The sequence below is a fragment of the Coregonus clupeaformis genome, chromosome 30 (assembly GCF_020615455.1).
Source record: "Coregonus clupeaformis isolate EN_2021a chromosome 30, ASM2061545v1, whole genome shotgun sequence".
Taxonomy (NCBI): domain Eukaryota; kingdom Metazoa; phylum Chordata; class Actinopteri; order Salmoniformes; family Salmonidae; genus Coregonus; species Coregonus clupeaformis.
The window spans coordinates 51,783,917-51,804,384 of NC_059221.1; the positions used below are offsets into that span (position 1 = coordinate 51,783,917).

Genomic DNA, 20,468 nt, shown 5'->3' on the forward strand with positions numbered 1-20,468 from the left:
CAGTGCTGGAATGCATGTACAGTTAGTGGATGGAGTAGGAGATATGGGATAAGGGCTATCTGATGGACTAAGACTTGGGGGAGTCCATGTTGTGTTGAGTTTTTCCACATGAACTTCTCTCTCCATGTCAACTGACATTCCTTGGCTACTGGAGGGGAGTTTCATGACTTGGCAGCGTCTATGGTGGATTCTGTCTCGGCCTGTTTGGGGTGTAGCGGTGGTAGAGGGGGTAATGTTCTAGATGGGGGGGAAGGGAGCGGACCAGAAGACCCAAAGCTCTGATTAAACAGTGAGGGATTAAGAGCTCAGAGGAGAAGAACAGGCAGATACGGCTGTCTCTCTGGCTCTGTCTCTCTAGTGATAGCAATGTTTACCCTGCTAATAATACCTAGACCCTTACACTGAGCCACACTAGACCCCATAACAGAGAGACAAGGGGGAGGGCAGAGAAAAGGATAGAGAGAGGGAGAGATGAAGAGAAAGACAGAAAGAAAAAATAAACAATCCAAGTTGGACAAACTGGGAGTTGGAAGGAAAGAGCATACATGAAGGTACAGAGGAGAGAAAGTAGTAGAGAGGTTACAGTATGTGGATCGAGAGTGGAGCATTGTGTCCTGGGCAGAGAGCTGATGGAGATAGTAACCTTCTGGGGGAAAATATAGAAATAGAGATGACATGGACATAAAATTGTGACGGGGGGAAAGATTGTTACAGTATACTATGTACCCAACGTACAAGCAAGAATTCAGTAGAGACGTCCAGTTACTTGTTGCTCAGTCAGTCTACAAGTTGCACATTTCCGGTAAGATGTTGGGTACTAATTTGATCACCCTGTTGCAGGGCAACTTTTAGGAAATGTAAAACTGAAGTTTGTAATTTCCACTTTCACATTTCAGACTTGATTTTCCTTACAGAAAATGTATAAGCCCCTACAAAAATGTCCATAAATTATAAAACACATAATAATTCAAATGTCTTGTTAATGCAGGATTATTTTCCTGCTGTAGAAAACTTGCTCAAATTAAGTCCTACATCTGTACTATCCTTAGTCCAGAGCTTGACCATATTTCTTCTACCCCACTAATAAAGCTGTATGTTGAAGTGTCTAACCCACCTCAGCTGTTGCTGCCTGAACAGAAGCCTGTAGGTGCAAGATTATGAGTTAGCCATGTTGTTTACAGCTGATAATCAGTCAGGCATAGATTAATCTATCATCACCACACCCCATTTACTCTATCTCTCTCTGTGTGTGTGTGTGTGTGTGTGTGTGTGTGTGTGTGTGTGTGTGTGTGTGTGTGTGTGTGTGTGTGTGTGTGTGTGTGTGTGTGTGTGTGTGTGTGTGTGTGTGTGTGTGTGTGTGTGTGTGTGTGTGTGTGTGTGTGTGTGTGTGTGTGTGTGTGTGTGTGTGTGTGTGTGTGTGTGTGTGCGTGCGTGTGCGTGCGTGTGTGTGTGCGGTGTTCTTTGTGATGGTTGTACTCAACTTTTTTTATTAAGACAGGTCAACACACAGTGAAAGTGAAAAGCACTTCAGATTTTATTATACAAAAATAATTCTGAAAACAGATAGGGGAGAGTGGGATAAATTGAGGAAGGGGTTAGTTGAGCTGCCTTTCTTTCTAGGAAACCATACACAAAATGAATAATTTGACCAAATATTTAGGAAGAGGTCATCATTTCATGGAGTCTGTGAAGGAAGAAACCACATGGAACATTTTTTCTATACATCATTTGGGGTCTCTATAAGCTTCAATATGAGGTCCTAAACCTAGCATGAAAGTGCATCCTTGTAGCTGTGTGAGCTAATATAGTCAAAATGCTTGCCTTGGGGTAAGTTGAGTCAATAGTTGAGCCAATGGCAAGTTGAGCAAATTGAAGTGTTTTCTTCCCAGGCGTAATGAAAGGCATTATCACTGGGATATGAGGCAACAACATGGCCTGGCCTATGTTAAAAGTGATTAAAAAAGTAGCAAGTTAGGTGTTAAGCCTGTGTTAAAAGATGCTTAAAATTACTAAAAGACAAAAAAGTGATTGTGATGGTGTTGAATTGTGTTTGGGAAATAAAGATAGACATGGTTTTAAAAAGGTAGTGGTAATATTTCATTCAGTACAGAAATATGTAAATGGCTTAACTTACCTAGCCCCTGGCTCAATTTACCCCATACCCGGGACAAGCTATGTTTTCAAACTGTAATGTTTACATTAATTCAATTTATTTCCAGGGATCCACAACATCCTGAACTATATGTAGATGATATCTTTGTTAGAAAGAATACTATATTTCCTTTGACGGAGTGATGCTGAATGTAAAACTGTATGATCTGTTCACTAACATCAGATGTCAACATTAGCACACAGCTAGATGGGTAGATCATACACAGTCAAAGGACACTTTGTTTAAATATAGACGTCTTGATCATACAGGTAGTCAGTCTATTTCAATGACTTGAGTCATGATCCGGGACCATCCAGATATGTCAGCACACACACACCTCCCACTCGGCACACACTGGTTGAATCAACGTTGTTTCCACGTCATTTCAATAAAATGACGTGGAACCAACGTGGAGTAGACGTTGAATTGACGTCAGTGCCCAGTGGGCTCCTTTGTCTGGGTTCCCAGCATGGGATCATGTTGTACCGTTCTGTCCTCTCACCCAGGATTAGAGTGTGTCAAGGACTTCTGGAGGTCTAAAGGCTCACCAGCTCTCCATTGTTACAAAAGAGAGGGCTGGATGCCAAGGTATGTTGGTATGAAAAAAAAATATATATATGTATGCACTCACTAACTGTAAGTCGCTCTGGATAAGAGCGTCTGCTAAATGACTAAAATGTAAATGTAAAATGTAAATGAGTCCACCCCTCCCTCCGTGCCCACTTTCTTGTTCATTTCCTCTCTACAGTTCCAATTATCTTCTGCTCTCTCACTCTGTCACTTTTGAAGCATCTTTGATATCTTCGTATTTCCCTTCTCTCACCTCCCTCATCTGTGCATGGTCATTCCACATGAATACACCAATAAATTCATCTTCATACATACATTGGTTTAGCATATAAAACATCCTGCCATTGTGTGACAAGTGGGGTAAAATGTACCACTGCATATAATGCGGTCAGAATGCCATACTATGCTATGTGGCCTATCCACAACTGGCTTCCGCCAGACAGGGGGGCAGGGGCAGTTCATTCGCTGTATAGAAGTGACAAGGCCACAATGCCAGTCTGTTTTTTTCCAGTCAGCAGGGAGATTAGTTTATGGCACAGCTGAAAGAACACACCCCAGAGCATTTGTCTGCCTTTCTGTCAATCAAAAGATGCTATCAGATCTCTAAGCAAACAATACCTTGTATAACATTGGACATATCTGTAGTATACATGTAATACCTAATGAAACAGGAAAGGTATGCACTGTGTGACGGCTTTACTAAACTTACAGTCATGTGTGCATACATTTTTACGTATGGGTGGTGCCAGGGATCGAACCCACTACCCTGGTGTTACAAGCGCCATGCTCTACCAATTGAGCTACAGAGGACCACTAGGGAATAGAGATGAAATAAATAAATAATAAATAGAGATGGAATAAATGTCACTAAGAATAAATCTATATACATCCCTCCATGCTTTTCTGATGGGCTGAGCCCCACAATTAACCTTTATCCCTAACATCCATTCTTTCAGCTTCTCTCCTTCCTCTCCTCTTCCTTCACCCTCTCTGGACCTCCTGTGACACGGAGCGGCCCAGTGCTCTGGGCACCTTTGCAAACTCCATCTTGAGTGGCTTGATGGGGGGCAGGTCTTGTGTGATTTCGACCACTGCCTTCTTGCCAGGGCAGGCACCGTCGGGGATGGGGAAGGGACGGAGGTCCTCCTGGGTGTGTGGTGCTCCACGGCCCAGCCGGATGCCCAGCTGTGCAGGGGTGAAGATGGGCAGGGGCAAGGTGTTCCTCTTGGGCAGGAGCTGGTGCTCCCTCACACCCCTCTCCATGGTGCCCACTCTGTACACCCCAGAGGGACAGGCCTGGGCCAGGGAGCGAGCCTCCCACTGCCTAGTGTAGGTCTCCCGACGAGAGTCATCATTCATGTTCATTGTCTGCCTGTGGAGAGATGAGTTGGACATTGCTCAGTGATTTTCAAACTCTAATGGTCTCTCAGTATCAGCTGAGAATCCTACCAGCTAAATGAAAATCATTAAATGTAATGTCAGCTGATAGATTAGCCTGACAGTTATTATAACAAAGATCAATTATACAGTAGGCTAGTCTTGAGTATGATGACTCACATGGTAATATAGGGGGACGTATTGCTTTATTGTTATTCAAGATTTTATATAAGAATCAATTACTTAATATTGTTCAATGTGTTACATCTACCAGAAGTAATGAATACAGTTTGTCTAAAGGATGGGACTCACCTGTCCATGGCCCGGGTCTTCATGTTAACACTGTTCCAGTCGGCTTTGTAGCTCTCCCTCTGAGCCTGGTTCTCCTCCCGTACGCTGCAGGCCAGCTCAGCCCCCACCACAGCCCCAGCACGCTTCTCAAGAACGGTACACACCTGCATTATCACTGTTCTGTGTGGGTGAAGTTCTGTCCTTCTATCGGTTTAATCACCTCCGTTAGTTTCTCAGACTCCTCTGTCTGTCCGTCTGTCTTGGTATCTCTGTGTTCAGTCTTCTTCTCTCTGGACTATCTGTCTGTCTGTAGTTGCTAGCCCAGGTACTCTGTGATGGTACTCCTCTCTCTTGCCTCTGTGGTGATGGTCTGGTGGTCTCTGCTGTTTGTGTCTGGGACCATGCCCGTCTATGTCTTTTATAGAAGCCCTGCTGCTATTTCTAAGCCATGTTGTCACTCCACAGCTAGTGTGTGCTGACACCTGACACCAACAGCCCATCTGAAAGAGAGAGGGAGGTGGCTGGGGGAGAGAGAAAGAGAGTGCGGAAAAAAATAGATAGGAGTGGGTGGGTTACTGGTAATTGTACTCAGAATCCCCTGATACCCTCAATCCCCTCTATAATCACCCCGGCCCAACACGCTAAGTTGAGGGACATCCGGTTATCAAACTAAGTGGAAGGTTTCCATCTTAAGAGCACTATCTGACCCAGTGTTCAGACACATGTAAACAAACACGAACACACAGGGGGGGACTTCTGAGAGCTGGCATCTTAATAGAGCTTAATAGAGGTCTTGATGTACATATAGCAGCCAGTGGCAGAACACTAATGTCGAAAGAGATCAGCCATTGCTAATAATGCTGGGTGCTGAGGGGAAACTCTATTGCTCCAAGAGAGAATACATAGATTGAGCATACAAAACATTAACATCTCTTTCCATAATATGCCATTTAGCAGACGCTTTTATCCAAAGCGACTTACAGTCATGCGTGCATACATTTTTGTGTATGGGTGGTCCCGGGGATCGAACCCACTACCCTGGCGTTACAAGCGCCGTGCTCTACCAGCTGAGCTACAGAGGACCACCTCCATGACATAGACTGACCAGGTGAATCCAGATGAAAGCTATGATCCCTTAATGATGTCACTTGTTAAATAACTTCAATCAGTGTAGATGAAGGGGAGGAGACAGGTTAAAGAAGGATTTTTAAGCCTTGAGACAATTGAGACATGGATTGTGTATGTGCCATTCAGAGGGTGATTGGGCAAGACAAAAAATGTAAGTGCCTTTGAACGGGGTATGGTAGTAAGTGCCAGGCCGCAGGCGCACCGGTTTGTGTCAAGAACTGCAACGCTGCTGGGTTTTTCACGCTCAACAGTTTCCCGTGTGTATCAAGAATGGTCCACCACCCAAAGGACATCCAGCCAACTTGACACAACTGTGGGAAGCATTGGAGTCAACATGGGCCAGCATCCCTGTGGAACACTTTCAACACTTTGTAGAGTCCATGCCCTGACGAATTGAGGCTGTTCTGATGGCAAAAGGCAGCTCAATATTATAAAAGTGTTCCTAATGTTTGGGATACTCAGTGTAAATGTACATACACTACCAGTCAAAAGTTTGGACACACCTACTCATTCAAGGGTTTTTCTTTATTTTAAAAATGTTTTACATTGTAGAATAATAGTGAAGACATCAAAACTATCAAATAAGACATCATGTAGTAACCAAAAAAGTGTTAAACAAATCAAAATATATTTTATATTTGAGATTCTTCAAATAGCCACCCTTTGCCTTGATGACACTCTTGGCATTGTCTCAACTAGCTTCATGAGGTAACCTGGAATGTATTTCAATTAACAGGTGTGCCTTCTTAAAAGTTAATTTGTGGAATTGCGTTTGAGCCAATCAGTTGTGATGTGACAAGGTAGGGGGGGGGTATACAGAAGATAGCCCTATTTGGTAAAAGACCAAGTCCATATTATGGTAAGAACAGCTCAAATAAGCAAAGAGAAACGACAGTCCATCATTACTTTAAGACATGAAGGTCAGTCAATACGGAACATTTCAAGAACTTTGAAAGTTTCTTTAAGTACAGTCGCAAAAACCATCAAGCGCTATGATGAAACTGGCTGTCATGAGGACCGCCACAGGAATGGAAGACCAGAGTTACCTCTGCTGCAGAGAATAAGTTCATTAGAGTTACCAGCCTCAGAAATTTCAGCCCAAATAAATGTTTCACAGAGTTCAAGTCACAGACACATCTCAACATCAACTGTTCAGAGGGGACTGTGTGTATCAGGCCTTCATGGTCGAATTGCTGCAAAGAAACACCAATAAGAAGAAGAGACCTGCTTGGGCCAAGAAACATGAGCAATGGACATTAGACCGGTGGCAATGTGTCCTTTGGTCTGGTGTCCAAATTTGAGATTTTTGGTTCCAACCGCCGTGTCTTTGTGAGACGTGGTGTGGGTGAACAGATGATCTCCACATTTGTAGTTCCCACCATAAAGCATGGAGGAGGAGGTGTTATGGTGTGGGGGTGCTTTGCTGGTGACACTGTCTGTGATTTATTTAGGCACACTGGTTTCCCATCTAGTTTGGGCTTAGTGGGACTATTGTTTGATTTTCAACAGGACAATGACCCAGCACACCTCCAAGCTGTGTAAGGGCTATTTTACCTAGAAGGAGAGTGATGGAGTGCTGCATCAGATGACCTGGCCTTCACAATCCCCCTACCTCAACCCAATTGAGATGGTTTGGGATGAGTCGGACGGCAGCCAACAAGTGCTCAGCATATGTGGGAACTCCTTCAAGACTGTTGGAAAAGCATTCCAGGTGAAGCTGGTTGAGAGAATGCCAAGAGTGTGCAAAGCTGTCATCAAGGCAAAGGGTGGCTATTTGAAGAATCTCAAATATAAAATATATTTTGATTTGTTTAACACTTTTTTGGTTACTACATGATTCCAAATGTGTTATTTCATAGTTTTGATGTCTTCACTATTATTCTACAATGTAGAAAATAGTAAAAATAAAGAAAAATCCTTGAATGAGTAGGTGTGTCCAAACTTTTGACTGGTACTGTATACTGTATATTAACATAAACATACATACAGATTGTGAAACTAACAGTTATCTTGGTAGCTAGCAGGGTGAAACTGCTGAGTTTAGGGTTGTCTCTTTCAGTAACCATGGAGAGCCCTGGCATGTACGGCCTTGCTATATTTGGGGTAACAGTTCCTTTTAGAGACTCAAGATCAAAGGTGATGTTCTGTAGGCAGGTGGTCAGTCTGTTTTGGATAATGCAAGGCTATACGTGCTACGGAACAGATACCAGGCAAAGGCATTGACCAAGGGACCAACTGTTTTTTTGTATAAACTACAGCCACAAATAATTTTTATTTGACTGGAGTACCTTGTGAATCTGTTATCTAGCTGATTAGCTGTGTTGTATCAGTGTTTCGTCTGTCATGGACAGTGACTTCTATCTCTGATTTATTAGTCTGATGACAGAGACCCACTCCAGCCAAGAGTCTCTCAGGTTACAGTCTTAAAGATTTTCTCTCTCTCTCATGCACACACACATATGCACGCACACACACACACACACACACACAAAACACCCACACACATGCAATGTTGCCTTGGTGTCACTACCAGTCACTCTTTCAATGACTAACTCTTCCGCATCAGGCACTGATGTCATCCTATATATAACACCTGCATAGCAAGAATACATATAAAGTTATACATGTATCCTTTGATTTCAAATTAATATTGAAACTAGATACAGCAATAAGTACAGCAATAGATTCCTATTCTCACGTCTAAGACATGTACCTTAATGACACAATGTATGTAAGATATCACATTGCAGACGCAAGCACGCACACACACACACACACTATGTGTTATGCAGCCATGGTAACCATAAAACGTCACTTCAGTTCAGGATTCCCATTGCAGAAACCTATTAAGTCTCGAGGCATACTTCTGCAGTGAGGTCATTCTCTTTTTCAAAAAACATAGAACTAAATCAATTTAGACATTTGATAAGACAATCACTCAGTATCTGTTCAGACATTTTATAAGATAATCAGTCTTACTTTTTTTTTTACACACATACAACTAGCACATACAGTACATTAGTGACTGTCATGTGAGTCAGTGTTACAGCTTTTTTTTTTATCGATTTGGTGCTATATTCACAAATATGTGGCGAATTTTAAAAACTCTTAATACAAAACTCCAAACTGGTAACATTTGTAACGCAAGTAAAGAACAAGAAGGCCCGCACACGGTTAAAGCTCCCAATTCACCGCTTTATTGACAACGTTTGGATCCAAAACGGATCTTCGCCAGGTCAAACAAACAAACTGAGTGCTCACCCCTGGTCCTTTAAAAAAACGCCCCTTTTCTAAAAACAAAATGTCATGAAATAACTAAAAAAGTGTAAACTGTAGCCATTTATTTCCCTTTCTAGTTTATTCGCCTAAGCATGACATTCATCCACATTTCATTTCTTTTCCAAACGTTACTTTTTTGTGTCAGCAATTAGACATTGTTCTTAGTTACCCCCTAGTACGCTAATGATGCCCTTACTTTTAATTTTAATAGCCTTGCCCATAATAGGGCGATTGAACATTGTGCATTTGTTCGTAAAGTGACACTGGGTTCGTCCGCCACATCTATAATTACCGTCCCGCACATTGTCTAGAAAGGTACAACGTGGCACTGGTGGAAGATCAGACCTCACCACAATTTGACTGATGTTGGGTGCGCGTCTGAAGACTACCCGAGGAGGTTCTTTAAACCTCTGTTCCAGCTGTGGATCAGTGCTCAAGATGTGCCAGTGTTTTTTAATGATGTGGTCGAACTGTTTACCAAGTGGGGAGTACTGAAAGAAGCATTGAACGCGTTGGTCAGGAGGGCGGGGTGGTTTTGGCGTGAGGCTGTCATCCTGGGTCATATTTTTATAACGATCCCTCTGGGTAACACCGCTGTCTGAAACGCTCATCCAGACAGTCGGCTTGTTTGTCATAGTCACTCTGTGTACTACGAATCTGTGTAGTACACTCTGTGTACTACAAAATGTCAAGAAAACTTGATTCATGTGCATCAAATGTTCACTGCTTGAATTGATGAAGGAGAGGAATTCACATAGTCATCACGGTTTAACAGCACCACAGCTCTGCCCTTATCAGCATTACGCCCTATCAAAGTGGAATCCTTTTTTAAATCATCCTATGCTTGTATCTGTTCTTAAGGGAGATGATTGTAGACTCTGTATTCTCGTTTCTTATTCAGAATCTGAGACACATCTTTTTCCACCAATCTGCAGTATGTTTCTAGGGAGGGATTTCTGTATCTTGGCGGACAAAAGGTGGATTTGTCTCGAAAAGGGGTATTCGTTCTGTGGGAAATGTCATTCTCTATTGTGTCACCTATAGCCTGAACACTCCTCTCACCCATAATTGACACATCCAAATTTGGAGTCTTATCATCTATGGGACAGAAGAACTCCCTAAGTCTCAATGTACAAAATAATTTCTGAAACTATATTGTGGTGTCAAAGTCATTACATGATACAGTGGGGACAAAATATAAGCCCTTACTCAAGGCCAACTCAAATAAAGTGGTTATGGGACTTGAAGAAAGGTTGATCACACATTAAAACCTTTCATTGTGCATTCATTTTGTCTGGAGACATCTATCACCACACAACCATTGATTCAAAATATAAGTTTACTGTGAAATATAATGAGTACATTGGTTTAATCACCAGAACACAACATAATGATATCTTCTCAATGTAGTTATTTTATCAACCAGTTAATCCAATAGCAAAAAATGTAAGATACATGTTTCAAAATTGCCCTTTGAATGTAGTATGCTAAAGTACTGTAAATTCAGTACATTACATTGTTTTCACATTAGGCTGAACATCACATTTCCACAATTTCTATCCCATGTGTAATCAAAGGTGTGATCATTGAAGACATATTTCACAATGTAATCAAATGAAATAAACATAATGTTTAACAGGCAATAGTTTGCATCAAGCCTGCCTCAAGCATTTGGCCATAGGTTCTCATCAAAATCGCAGTAAATATCCTCATTGTTTATGCACTTGGGGAAAAACATTTTAGCATGGCGAATTCAAGCCTGACATAGGTCTGGCTTGAAATCAATGCATGCCTCCTCCATGGCCTGAAGAAGGGTGGTGCGCTCGTGGGGATGGCAATCATACATCTTCCACCTGTATTGTAATCGTGTATTGTATTTAACAGTATTGTATTGAACTTCTGTATTGTAGTTGTCCTGTATGTGGCTCAGTTCATAAAAGCATGGCACTAGCAACACCAGAGTTGTGGGTTCAATTCCCACTGGGGTCACATACCAAAATGTGTGGACTGTTGTCACTTTGGATAAAAGTGTCTGCTACGTAAATGGCATGTATTACGGTATTACAGTACTGTGTTAGCCAATGCAATTTTAGTAAAGCAGTGTGAACCCCCCTTAGTGTGAAGTAAAATCATAATAGTCATTATCATAGTAGTACATTCTAGAATATATCATACTTTTTATGTTTCTACTTTACAGCCATACATTTTCATGATGTAGTTCTCAAAATCTGTAGTAGACAAACCAGTTTACATGTAAAATGTAAAGAATCAAATAAAAAGTAATGTGAACATTGCATTGTGAAAGGCAATTACTTTATATGAACATGTATTGCAATGTGAAACTTATTTTATAGATGAAACACTGATTAAGTTTGGTGAAAAAGTAACTGTATGATTTTGTGTGTTGTACTTAGTCAATTGAAAATATGCTTAGAGTTTTGAAACAACTGACTTTTTGACGATCTGTTTTGAGTTTTGTACTAAGAGTTATGAAAATGTACCACATACTTGTGAAAATTCCACCAAAGCGATAAAAAAAACAGTATTACAGTAACATTGACCCCTGGCCTGTGAGTGCCAAGCATTTGTTTATAGGCCCAGTGCAGTCAAAAACGTGATTTTCCTGAGTGTTTAATATATACTTCCACACTATGAGGTTGGAACAATACTGTGAAATTGTGAAAATTATGATAATGACCTTTTAGTGTAAGAGCTGTTTGAAAAGACACCCTGAAATTTCTGCCTGTTTTGGTGGGATGGAGTTTTGGCCTGCCTGGTGACATCACCAGGCGGTAAATTAGTTGATAGACCAAAAAGAAAGAGAGTTCCAAACCTGTCTGCCAATAACAGCTAGTTTTCAGTTTTCCTCTCCTCACTCCCAGACAGCCCTAGAAAAATTCTTGCTTGAGACATTGCTCTTTGCTAAGAAGCTGTTTTTGTTAATTTTTTACCATTTTAATTGAAAACAATCACAGCAAGTTACTTATTTGTAACCCAGAAATGCTTTGATATTGAAATAATAACGGCTGCATTGGGCCTTTAAGCACACAACAACAGCACAAGTCACATGTCTGGTGGGGACGCAGCTGCCTGACAGTAGGTGTGATAGGGACCCGCATGGGTACTCAAAGTTCCTCTGTTTGTGAATTAATTGTGACGTCACTATTCTAATGAGGCCTTCGGTGTAGAAGTTCCCTAAGGGTGAGCGGTGATAAGGTGATCCTGCCAGGCTGATCATTCTGCCCCCTGGCAGCCCCCTCCATAGTGCCAGGGCGCTCTCTCTCTCTGTTACATAACTATACAGTCAGCCTCAGCTGCTGGGAAGTGACACTTAAATGAGCTGTCAGAAAGAGAGAGCGAGAGAGAGAGAGAGAGAGAGCGAGCGAGCGAGAGAGAGAGAGAGAGAGAGAGAGAGACTGCACTTTAAAACTAAGATCAGACAGAGGGAGGGATAATGATTGTGTTCAGGTTCGTCATGCACGAAGTACGCGATGGGGTGGTTGGAGAATGCTGCATTTTTCAAACACCTGAAACAGCTTTTAAATATGTATATTTTTCTTCATAGGTTATCTAAGCTTACCTCTTTACCTGTTCAATTGTCATTTAAATTAACAATGGACATTGATTCTTTAATAAGTGTTATGCCTTAGGAGTTTAGTACAACTGATACACTGGTATATAGTGCCATAAGCCAATAATTAAATCAATTTAAGTCAATTGTGTATCTATTTATTGTCATTAGATTTTTTACAAGAACAATCTAAATGTCTGGCAATCTTTGCATGTATAGCTCTGTCTATGAATTTCACAGTGGAAAATGTATATGAATTCATAAACACAGTGAATTCAAATTCACTGTGTTTATGAATTCAAAAGCTCTGTCTATGAATTTCCAACTTCATAAAATTGCTAGGTGGCTACGGATGTAGGATCTTAATTTGAACCAGTTTGCTACAGCAGGAATATATTCCTGAGCAACAGGAAATGTGAATTATTATGTGGATTATAATTAATGACCATTTTAGTAGGGGTTGATTCGTTTTTTGTCAGGGCAAATCAAGTCTGAAATTTCAAAGTGGAAATTACAAACTTTAGAAGCCTTTTTAAAACTGAAACACACTACAAATGTGCATTTCCTGCTGTGCAGGAACATTCTCAGCAACAAAGAGTCATCAAATTAAGATCCTACATCTGTAGTATTACAGAGAACCAACAAAACATTTTTGTTTTATTTATTCATCAAGAAGGAATCAATAGACTACATAGCTTGATCAAATTCATTTACAAACATACCTCCTGCCAATCACTGGCAGCTAAAATCAAATCAAACGCTGTGTGTGTCACTCTACACTCTCTCTTCCACTGACGGTTCTGCAACCATTAGCTTCGAGAGTATCTAGCATCTTGTCCAGGCATCTCTTTGCTCTGTGCACTTTGGAAGGAACCACTTACTATGGAGAATAGAGGGGGGGTACTCTGCCTGGTCCAGTCAGTGTGTCCCCTCCGCAAAATACCTCTGACAGAACATATATATTATCATTATCATATATATTATGATTAAAATGAAGTTGAGTAATTAATTTTACATCTGAAAATTGTAAAAACAGGACAAATCTGAGGGAGCGCGTGCCTTTGTTCCCCCTATGGACATGATGCCACTGTCTGTCTGTCTGTCTGTGTGTGTTCTTAGAAACAGACTGCTGCCATGTTGAGAGATGTACCCTCACCAGTGTCAGTCTCATGTAACATTACAGACAGCTGACCATCAAAACAACAACATCCTCGTCCACACACCCCCTGTGGCCCCAGAGGGACAAGCAGGCCCAGGACAGGCCAGATTGGGTCAGAGGCTATCTCTGTGGGGCGTGGCTCACAGCAGGCATTGGTAAGCCACAGTGTCGGAGCTGTAACCACACCATGCCGACATGTGACTGGGAGTTTAGAGCTCCCTGTGGACACATTAACCCTGCCGAACACACACACACACACACACACACACACACACACACACACACACACACACACACACACACACACACACACACACACACACACACACACACACACACACACACACACACACACACACAACTTGCTCTGCAGTATCAGGTTGCCACTTTATTTTCCATATCAACTACAATAGAACACTCGACACATACTGCATCCCCTTCAACTCACCAAAACATCCCAAATCCTCTCACAGTCTTGACATGTACTCAAAGTGACCATTAGATACACACATACTGCAACCTCCACTGTTCATACAGACACACACACTCATTCAAAGTTGAGTCATTTTGTTACTAAACTCATCTCTGTAAACTTCATGAACAAAAATACAGTAGTACCTCTTAATAAGCATGGTCCGTAAGGAAACTGACAACTAAAAAAGTATTTAATTAGTTTAATACATATTTATTCCAAGGTAATCTAATGGTTTTCGAAAGACTATCTTGTGACTAGATTAAACAAGTGCTGATAATCATGAGACAAAGTGCTGATGTGGAGCAGGACGGCTGTGCCCTACGGGTTTCAGTGCTGTGTTTACTGTGTCCACTGTGTTCCCTGGCGGAGACCAATAATGAACAGACCCAGGGAGTTGGGTAACTAACACTGTCTGGTGGATAAAAAATGACAGGGTGATAACATCCAAAACTCTCCCTAATATAACTGAGACCCAGCTAAGTCTGCCTAAACAGAAAAAGAAGGAAAACAGAATCATATTGGATCGTGGTTCTGATGACGAGGAAAGGAAAGCTGTATATTTTTGGTCAAACCTAGGGCTCAATTCAATCCGTATTGCGGAAGTTCAGCGTTACAGCGTGATTGAAATGTAAAGGCAATGTTCCTGTGTTAGCGGAGACTACATTCACGGTAAACGCTGCATATGTCGGTTCAATCAGAAATTACCTTTACATTTCTTTCGTGCAATCTATAACACTTCAGCAACACAGATTGAATAGAGCCCCTAGTGTTAGTGCAAATTGGGAGAGTATTTTCAACAGAGTATATTCAGAATCAGACATCCTGGTACTGTATACTCCCAACTCTGCAACATAAACAACTAACTACTGCCCCCTGTCTACCGTCGAAGGTCATTGCAGCACCTGTTCTGTCTAGTAGTTGTCCTCTTCTCTTCCGCTCCCATCTCCCTCATCCAGCCTCTCATCCTCATCATCGCTCCCTCCACCGTTCATGGTGCGGTTCACTCTGGCCAGTAGCAACGGCAGGTTGACGGCTAACGGGTTGTCCTCATCTTCATCATCAGTATCACGCTTGGGGTAGAAGCGTCTAGCCTTCGCCAAGAAGTCATCAGCAGCATCCAGGTATATGAGACGATCCTATACGAAAAGGAGAGAGAAGGGGAAGAGGGAGGAAGATGAGAGAGGAGGGAAAGAGAGAGGAAGATGGAGAGAGGAGGGAAAGTGAGAGGAAGATGGAGTGGGTGAAAAACCAAGAGTGAAGGAAGAGGAGAAAAGACCCGAAGAGGAAGAAAGAGAGTCATCATCATCATCATCATCAAACAGGAAGTGATTTGGAGAAGGAAGTGAAGGGGAAGACGTTATAACCATAATACACAGTTTCTCTCCTCTGTTAGTTTCTGTTCTCACCAGGATGAAGAGGTATCTCTCAGGTGGGGCCTCCCGGGTGTTGAAGATAGATGTCTCAGAGTGGAGCGTGTGCAGTAGTGTGCGTGACGCCGAGGCATTCCTCATACGGTCATATGACGCACTGGCAGACACCGTCAGCAGAGACTCCGCCTCCGCCATGAACCCTGAGCCAATGAAAGTTCACGGTTACAGAGACAAGATTTTATTCATTTTCCCTTTCTCTCATCCTACACTTCCATTTGTTCTCTATCACCCTCATGTTACCCTTCCATTGTTCTCTATCACCCTCATGTTACCCTTCCATTGTTCTCTATCACCCTCATGTTACACTTCCATTTGTTCTCTATCACCCTCATGTTACCCTTCCATTGTTCTCTATCACCCTCATATTGTTCTCTATCACCCTCATGTTACCCTTCCATTGTTCTCTATCACCCTCATGTTACACTTCCATTTGTTCTCTATCACCCTCATGTTACCCTTCCATTTGTTCTCTATCACCCTCATGTTACCCTTCCATTTGTTCTCTATCACCTCATGTTACCCTTCCATTGTTCTCTATCACCCTCATGTTACACTTCCATTTGTTCTCTATCACCCTCATGTTACACTTCCATTTGTTCTCTATCACCCTCATGTTACCCTTCCATTGTTCTCTATCACCCTCATGTTACCCTTCCATTGTTCTCTATCACCCTCATGTTACCCTTCCATTGTTCTCTATCACCCTCATGTTACCCTTCTATTGTTCTCTATCACCCTCATGTTACCCTTCCATTATTCTCTATCACCCTCATGTTACCCTTCCATTGTTCTCTATCACCCTCATGTTACCCTTCCATTGTTCTCTATCACCCTCATGTTACCCTTCCATTTGTTCTCTATCACCCTCATGTTACCCTTCCATTTGTTCTCTATCACCCTCATGTTACCCTTCCATTTGTTCTCTATCACCCTCATGTTACACTTCCATTTGTTCTCTATCACCCTCATGTTACCCTTCCATTTGTTCTCTATCACCCTCATGTTACACTTCCATTTGTTCTCTATCACCCTCATGTTACACTTCCATTTGTTCTCTATCACCCTCATGTTACACTTCCATTTGTTCTCTATCACCCTCATGTTACCCTTCCATTTGTTCTCTATCACCCTCATTTTAACCTTCCATTTGTTCTCTATCACCCTCATGTTACACTTCCATTTGTTCTCTATCACCCTCATGTTACACTTCCATTTGTTCTCTATCACCCTCATGTTACACTTCCATTTGTTCTCTATCACCCTCATGTTACACTTCCATTTGTTCTCTATCACCCTCATGTTACACTTCCATTTGTTCTCTATCACCCTCATGTTACACTTCCATTTGTTCTCTATCACCCTCATGTTACCCTTCCATTGTTCTCTATCACCCTCATGTTACCCTTCCATTGTTCTCTATCACCCTCATGTTACCCTTCCATTTGTTCTCTATCACCCTCATGTTACCCTTCCATTGTTCTCTATCACCCTCATGTTACCCTTCCATTGTTCTCTATCACCCTCATGTTACACTTCCATTTGTTCTCTATCACCCTCATGTTACACTTCCATTTGTTCTCTATCACCCTCATGTTACACTTCCATTTGTTCTCTATCACCCTCATGTTACACTTCCATTTGTTCACTATCATCCTCATCTTACCCTTCCATTTGTTCTCTATCACCCTCATGTTACACTTCCATTTGTTCTCTATCACCCTCATCTTACCCTTCCATTTATTCTCTATCACCCTCATGTTACACTTCCATTTGTTCAATATCATCCTCTTCTTACCCTTCCATTTGTTCTCTATCACCCTCATCTTACCCTTCCATTTGTTCTCTATCACCCTCATGTTACCCTTCCATTTGTTCACTATCACCCTCATCTTAACCTTCCATTTATTCTCTATCACCCTCATTTTTCCCTACCATTTGTTCTCTATCACCCTCATTTTAACCTTCCATTTGTTCTCTATCACCCTCATGTTACACTTCCATTTGTTCACTATAACCCTCATTTTACCCTTTCATTCCTACTCTCTCACCTAAATTCTCCAGGATCATCTTCCACTTGTCCCTGACCTCCCGACGCAGATCTCTCATCCCCTCAATGTCCACACTCAGACGCCGGTGCGCCTACAGAGGGAAAGGGTGCAGGGTTACACACAAAACATATTAACCTAGTACACAACTATCACCACAAACACAGGTCAATCAACTAGAGTAAGCCTGATGTGAGATAGCACCACATTCATCCAACAAACAGGTGACAACAATGGAGGACAGGCATGGTACCCAGTTGGATAATGTAGGCCTACATTATACTAAAGGGCATTCAATGCACCATCTACTGGCTGATGGAGGTAGAGTGCTGTATGCTGCCCTGCAAAACCTATTAGACAGAGCAGACAATCTAGCATGACTTCACGCTTTTCCCCAGATTTCTCCACCTTTTTGTCCACCTCTCACTGGGCACAGACGTCAATTGAACGTTGATTGAACCAGTGTGTGCCCAGTGGGTTGTTTCTCCCACTTAGGGACCCAAACTCTCTGTTGTCATGCAGTAAGTGTTCCCTGTCCCCCTCCCTGGGTCCCTCCTCTGGTACCAGCGAGCCCCTGCGGGTCTGGTTCCTGTTCTGGATGAGGTTGTACAGGATCCGGTCATCGTCTCTCTCTGAGTGGCTCGGGTCGCCTGGCTCACTCCATAGGTTCTGTTCCTGGTCCCTCCGCTTCTTTGCCTCGCGGTCAAAGTACTCCAAAGTGTCAGGACTGAAACCAATAGACAAAAAAACAAATAGACACACTCAGAGATATACACACACACACACACACACACACACACACACAAACACACATACGCGAGCGTGGTCTATCAGGTGAAAATCGGGATGATTGTGAAGCTGTTATCAATTCAATAGATACAGAGAGGGTCTTTGTTGGTTCCACACCTCTAGATTACACTAGTGTGACTAAATCTGAGGGTTGTGGTTGGAGAGCATGACATAACTCTCAAATCTATGAATTGGTGTGGAGAAACGTGAGGGTGAGAAGTCAGATGAATTGTGACATTGTTTGTTTTATAAGCATTATATTATGTACCTCGATAAGTATGTGCAAGTCACAGGAGGTTGGTGGCACCTTAATTGGGGAGGACGGGCTCGTGGTAATAACTGGAATGGAATAAGTGGTATGGTATCAATACATCAAACACATGGCTCTGTTCCAGCCATTATTATGAGCCATCCTCCCCTCAGCAGCCTCCTGTGGTGTATGTGTGTTGGGGTGTCATGGTGATACGTGTGTATGTCAGTGTCTCATGGGTTGTCATGGTGATAAGTGTGTATGTCAGGGTTTTGGGTGTCATGGGTTGTACGGGTGATAAGTGTGTATGTCAGTTTGTCGGGGTGTCATGGGTTGTACGGGTGATAAGTGTGCATGTCAGTGTGTCGGGGTGTCATGGGTTGTACGGGTGATTAGTGTGTATGTCAGTTTGTCGGGGTGTCATGGGTTGTACGGGTGATAAGTGTGCATGTCAGTGTGTCGGGGTGTCATGGGTTGTACGGGTGATTAGTATGTATGTCAGTGTGTCGGGGTGTCATGGGTTGTACGGGTGATTAGTGTGTATGTCAGGGTTTTGGGTGTCATGGGTTGTACGGGTGATAAGTGTGCATACCTGATTAAAGGCTCCTTCTCCTCCTCACTTTCAGCATTGCTACAGCAGCAGCAGCAACAGAACCGAGCACAGAACCTCTTGAAGGCAGCTCCCATCTCTGATAGAGAGAGAGAGAGAGCCAGAGCGAGAGAGTGAGAGGGAAGTAGAGGTAAGACAAGATAGTGTGAGAACAGAAAGAGGTCTAGTGTCCGGATATGTTCAAACTCTTCAAACAAGAGAGGATATACGGTACCCTTTCTCAAGTCCTATCCAGGTACAGGACAGGTTAGAAGGAAAAAATGGCTGCTCCACCGGTGAACTTAGTCCAACACACTATCTCCACCTCTTTCTGTCTCCCAGTTCCCTGCTGTGGCTGCTGAGGATAGGTGACACAGTGGTGTAGAATGAGGGCTCGGACCTGGAACCTTAGTCACACCCTCTGAGTTTGATTCCAAAACAATATCCACAGTTTGTCAAGCACTCACAGAGCCGTTGAACACCCACGATTTTCACTCTGTTGATACCCTGACTCCACACTGACAAAATGAGTGTTTGAAGAAAAACATCCCGTTCAGACAGAAACCATTCTAAAGAGAGTTGAGTCAACAGGTCATTTCCAACAATTAGTTTCCAAATACAAAAGTTACAGATCTATGGGTTCCAATCTCCATCCGATATCCACTCTGAATATACTGGTGTGGGATCCTCTTCTCTTTCCAGGTCCCGATGTCTGAGGTCCAGAAGAGGTAGCTAGTTAGGGTCTCCAAATCCTGGCTCAGAGACTTTCCTCCAGGATCAGAGAAGAGAAGCTGGAAGAGAGGATAACCCAGGGAATGTCTCACCACAAAGAGAGCACTGAGTCGTTTCTCCCCTCTTACTCATCACCACAGATCCACATGCACACACAAGACCCAACTCAGTCACAGCACAGTCATGTGAGCTGAACGATCCTCTGCCCCCCAGCAGCAATAGCAAGGCCCTAGCTACTGTACCCCCACCTTGCTACCCACATCCTGCTACCCCAATCCCTATCTCTGTAATCCATCCAATCATACATTTAAAACCACACACTCTCCAGATAAAAGAAGCATAGGCTACATATTGCATTGAGGACTTTCTTTAAACAAAACAAGCTTTTGATTAGGGAATGTACTTCTTCACAGTAAAATATGTGTTGTTAGATGCCATCGCCCCTAGGCCAATAAACTGGCTGTATTCTACACGTAGTTGAAATGGTAAAATTGTAAAATAGCAAATATATCAGAGAACCGTTTCATCAGTAAACAAGATAATCAGTGCTCCTATTATAAAAAATACTTTCGATTCTATTCTTGCAGAATGGACCTCCTTTTATTCTAGACTAAAGGTATGCTTGGTTCAC

The 20,468-nt window shown here is 42.5% G+C and overlaps 2 protein-coding genes across 2 annotated transcripts; both read right to left on the reverse strand.

Annotated features, from left to right (window-relative positions):
• Positions 1-3,403: 3,403 nt before the first annotated feature.
• On the reverse strand, positions 3,404-4,858 carry LOC121569603 (telethonin). Its single transcript, XM_041880693.2, has 2 exons — positions 4,412-4,858; positions 3,404-4,094 (listed from the first exon to the last, which is right to left on the reverse strand). The coding sequence occupies exons 1-2, from the start codon at positions 4,558-4,560 to the stop codon at positions 3,704-3,706; spliced, it is 540 nt and encodes a 179-aa protein (XP_041736627.2). The 5' UTR covers positions 4,561-4,858; the 3' UTR covers positions 3,404-3,703.
• A 9,007-nt stretch (positions 4,859-13,865) lies between these two features.
• LOC123482269 (melanoregulin-like) lies at positions 13,866-19,951 on the reverse strand. Its single transcript, XM_045209353.1, has 6 exons — positions 19,341-19,951; positions 19,109-19,205; positions 18,042-18,204; positions 17,481-17,571; positions 15,409-15,572; positions 13,866-15,138 (listed from the first exon to the last, which is right to left on the reverse strand). Exons 2-6 carry the CDS (start codon positions 19,201-19,203, stop codon positions 14,914-14,916), a joined length of 738 nt encoding a protein of 245 aa, XP_045065288.1. The 5' UTR covers positions 19,204-19,205; positions 19,341-19,951; the 3' UTR covers positions 13,866-14,913.
• Positions 19,952-20,468: the final 517 nt, after the last annotated feature.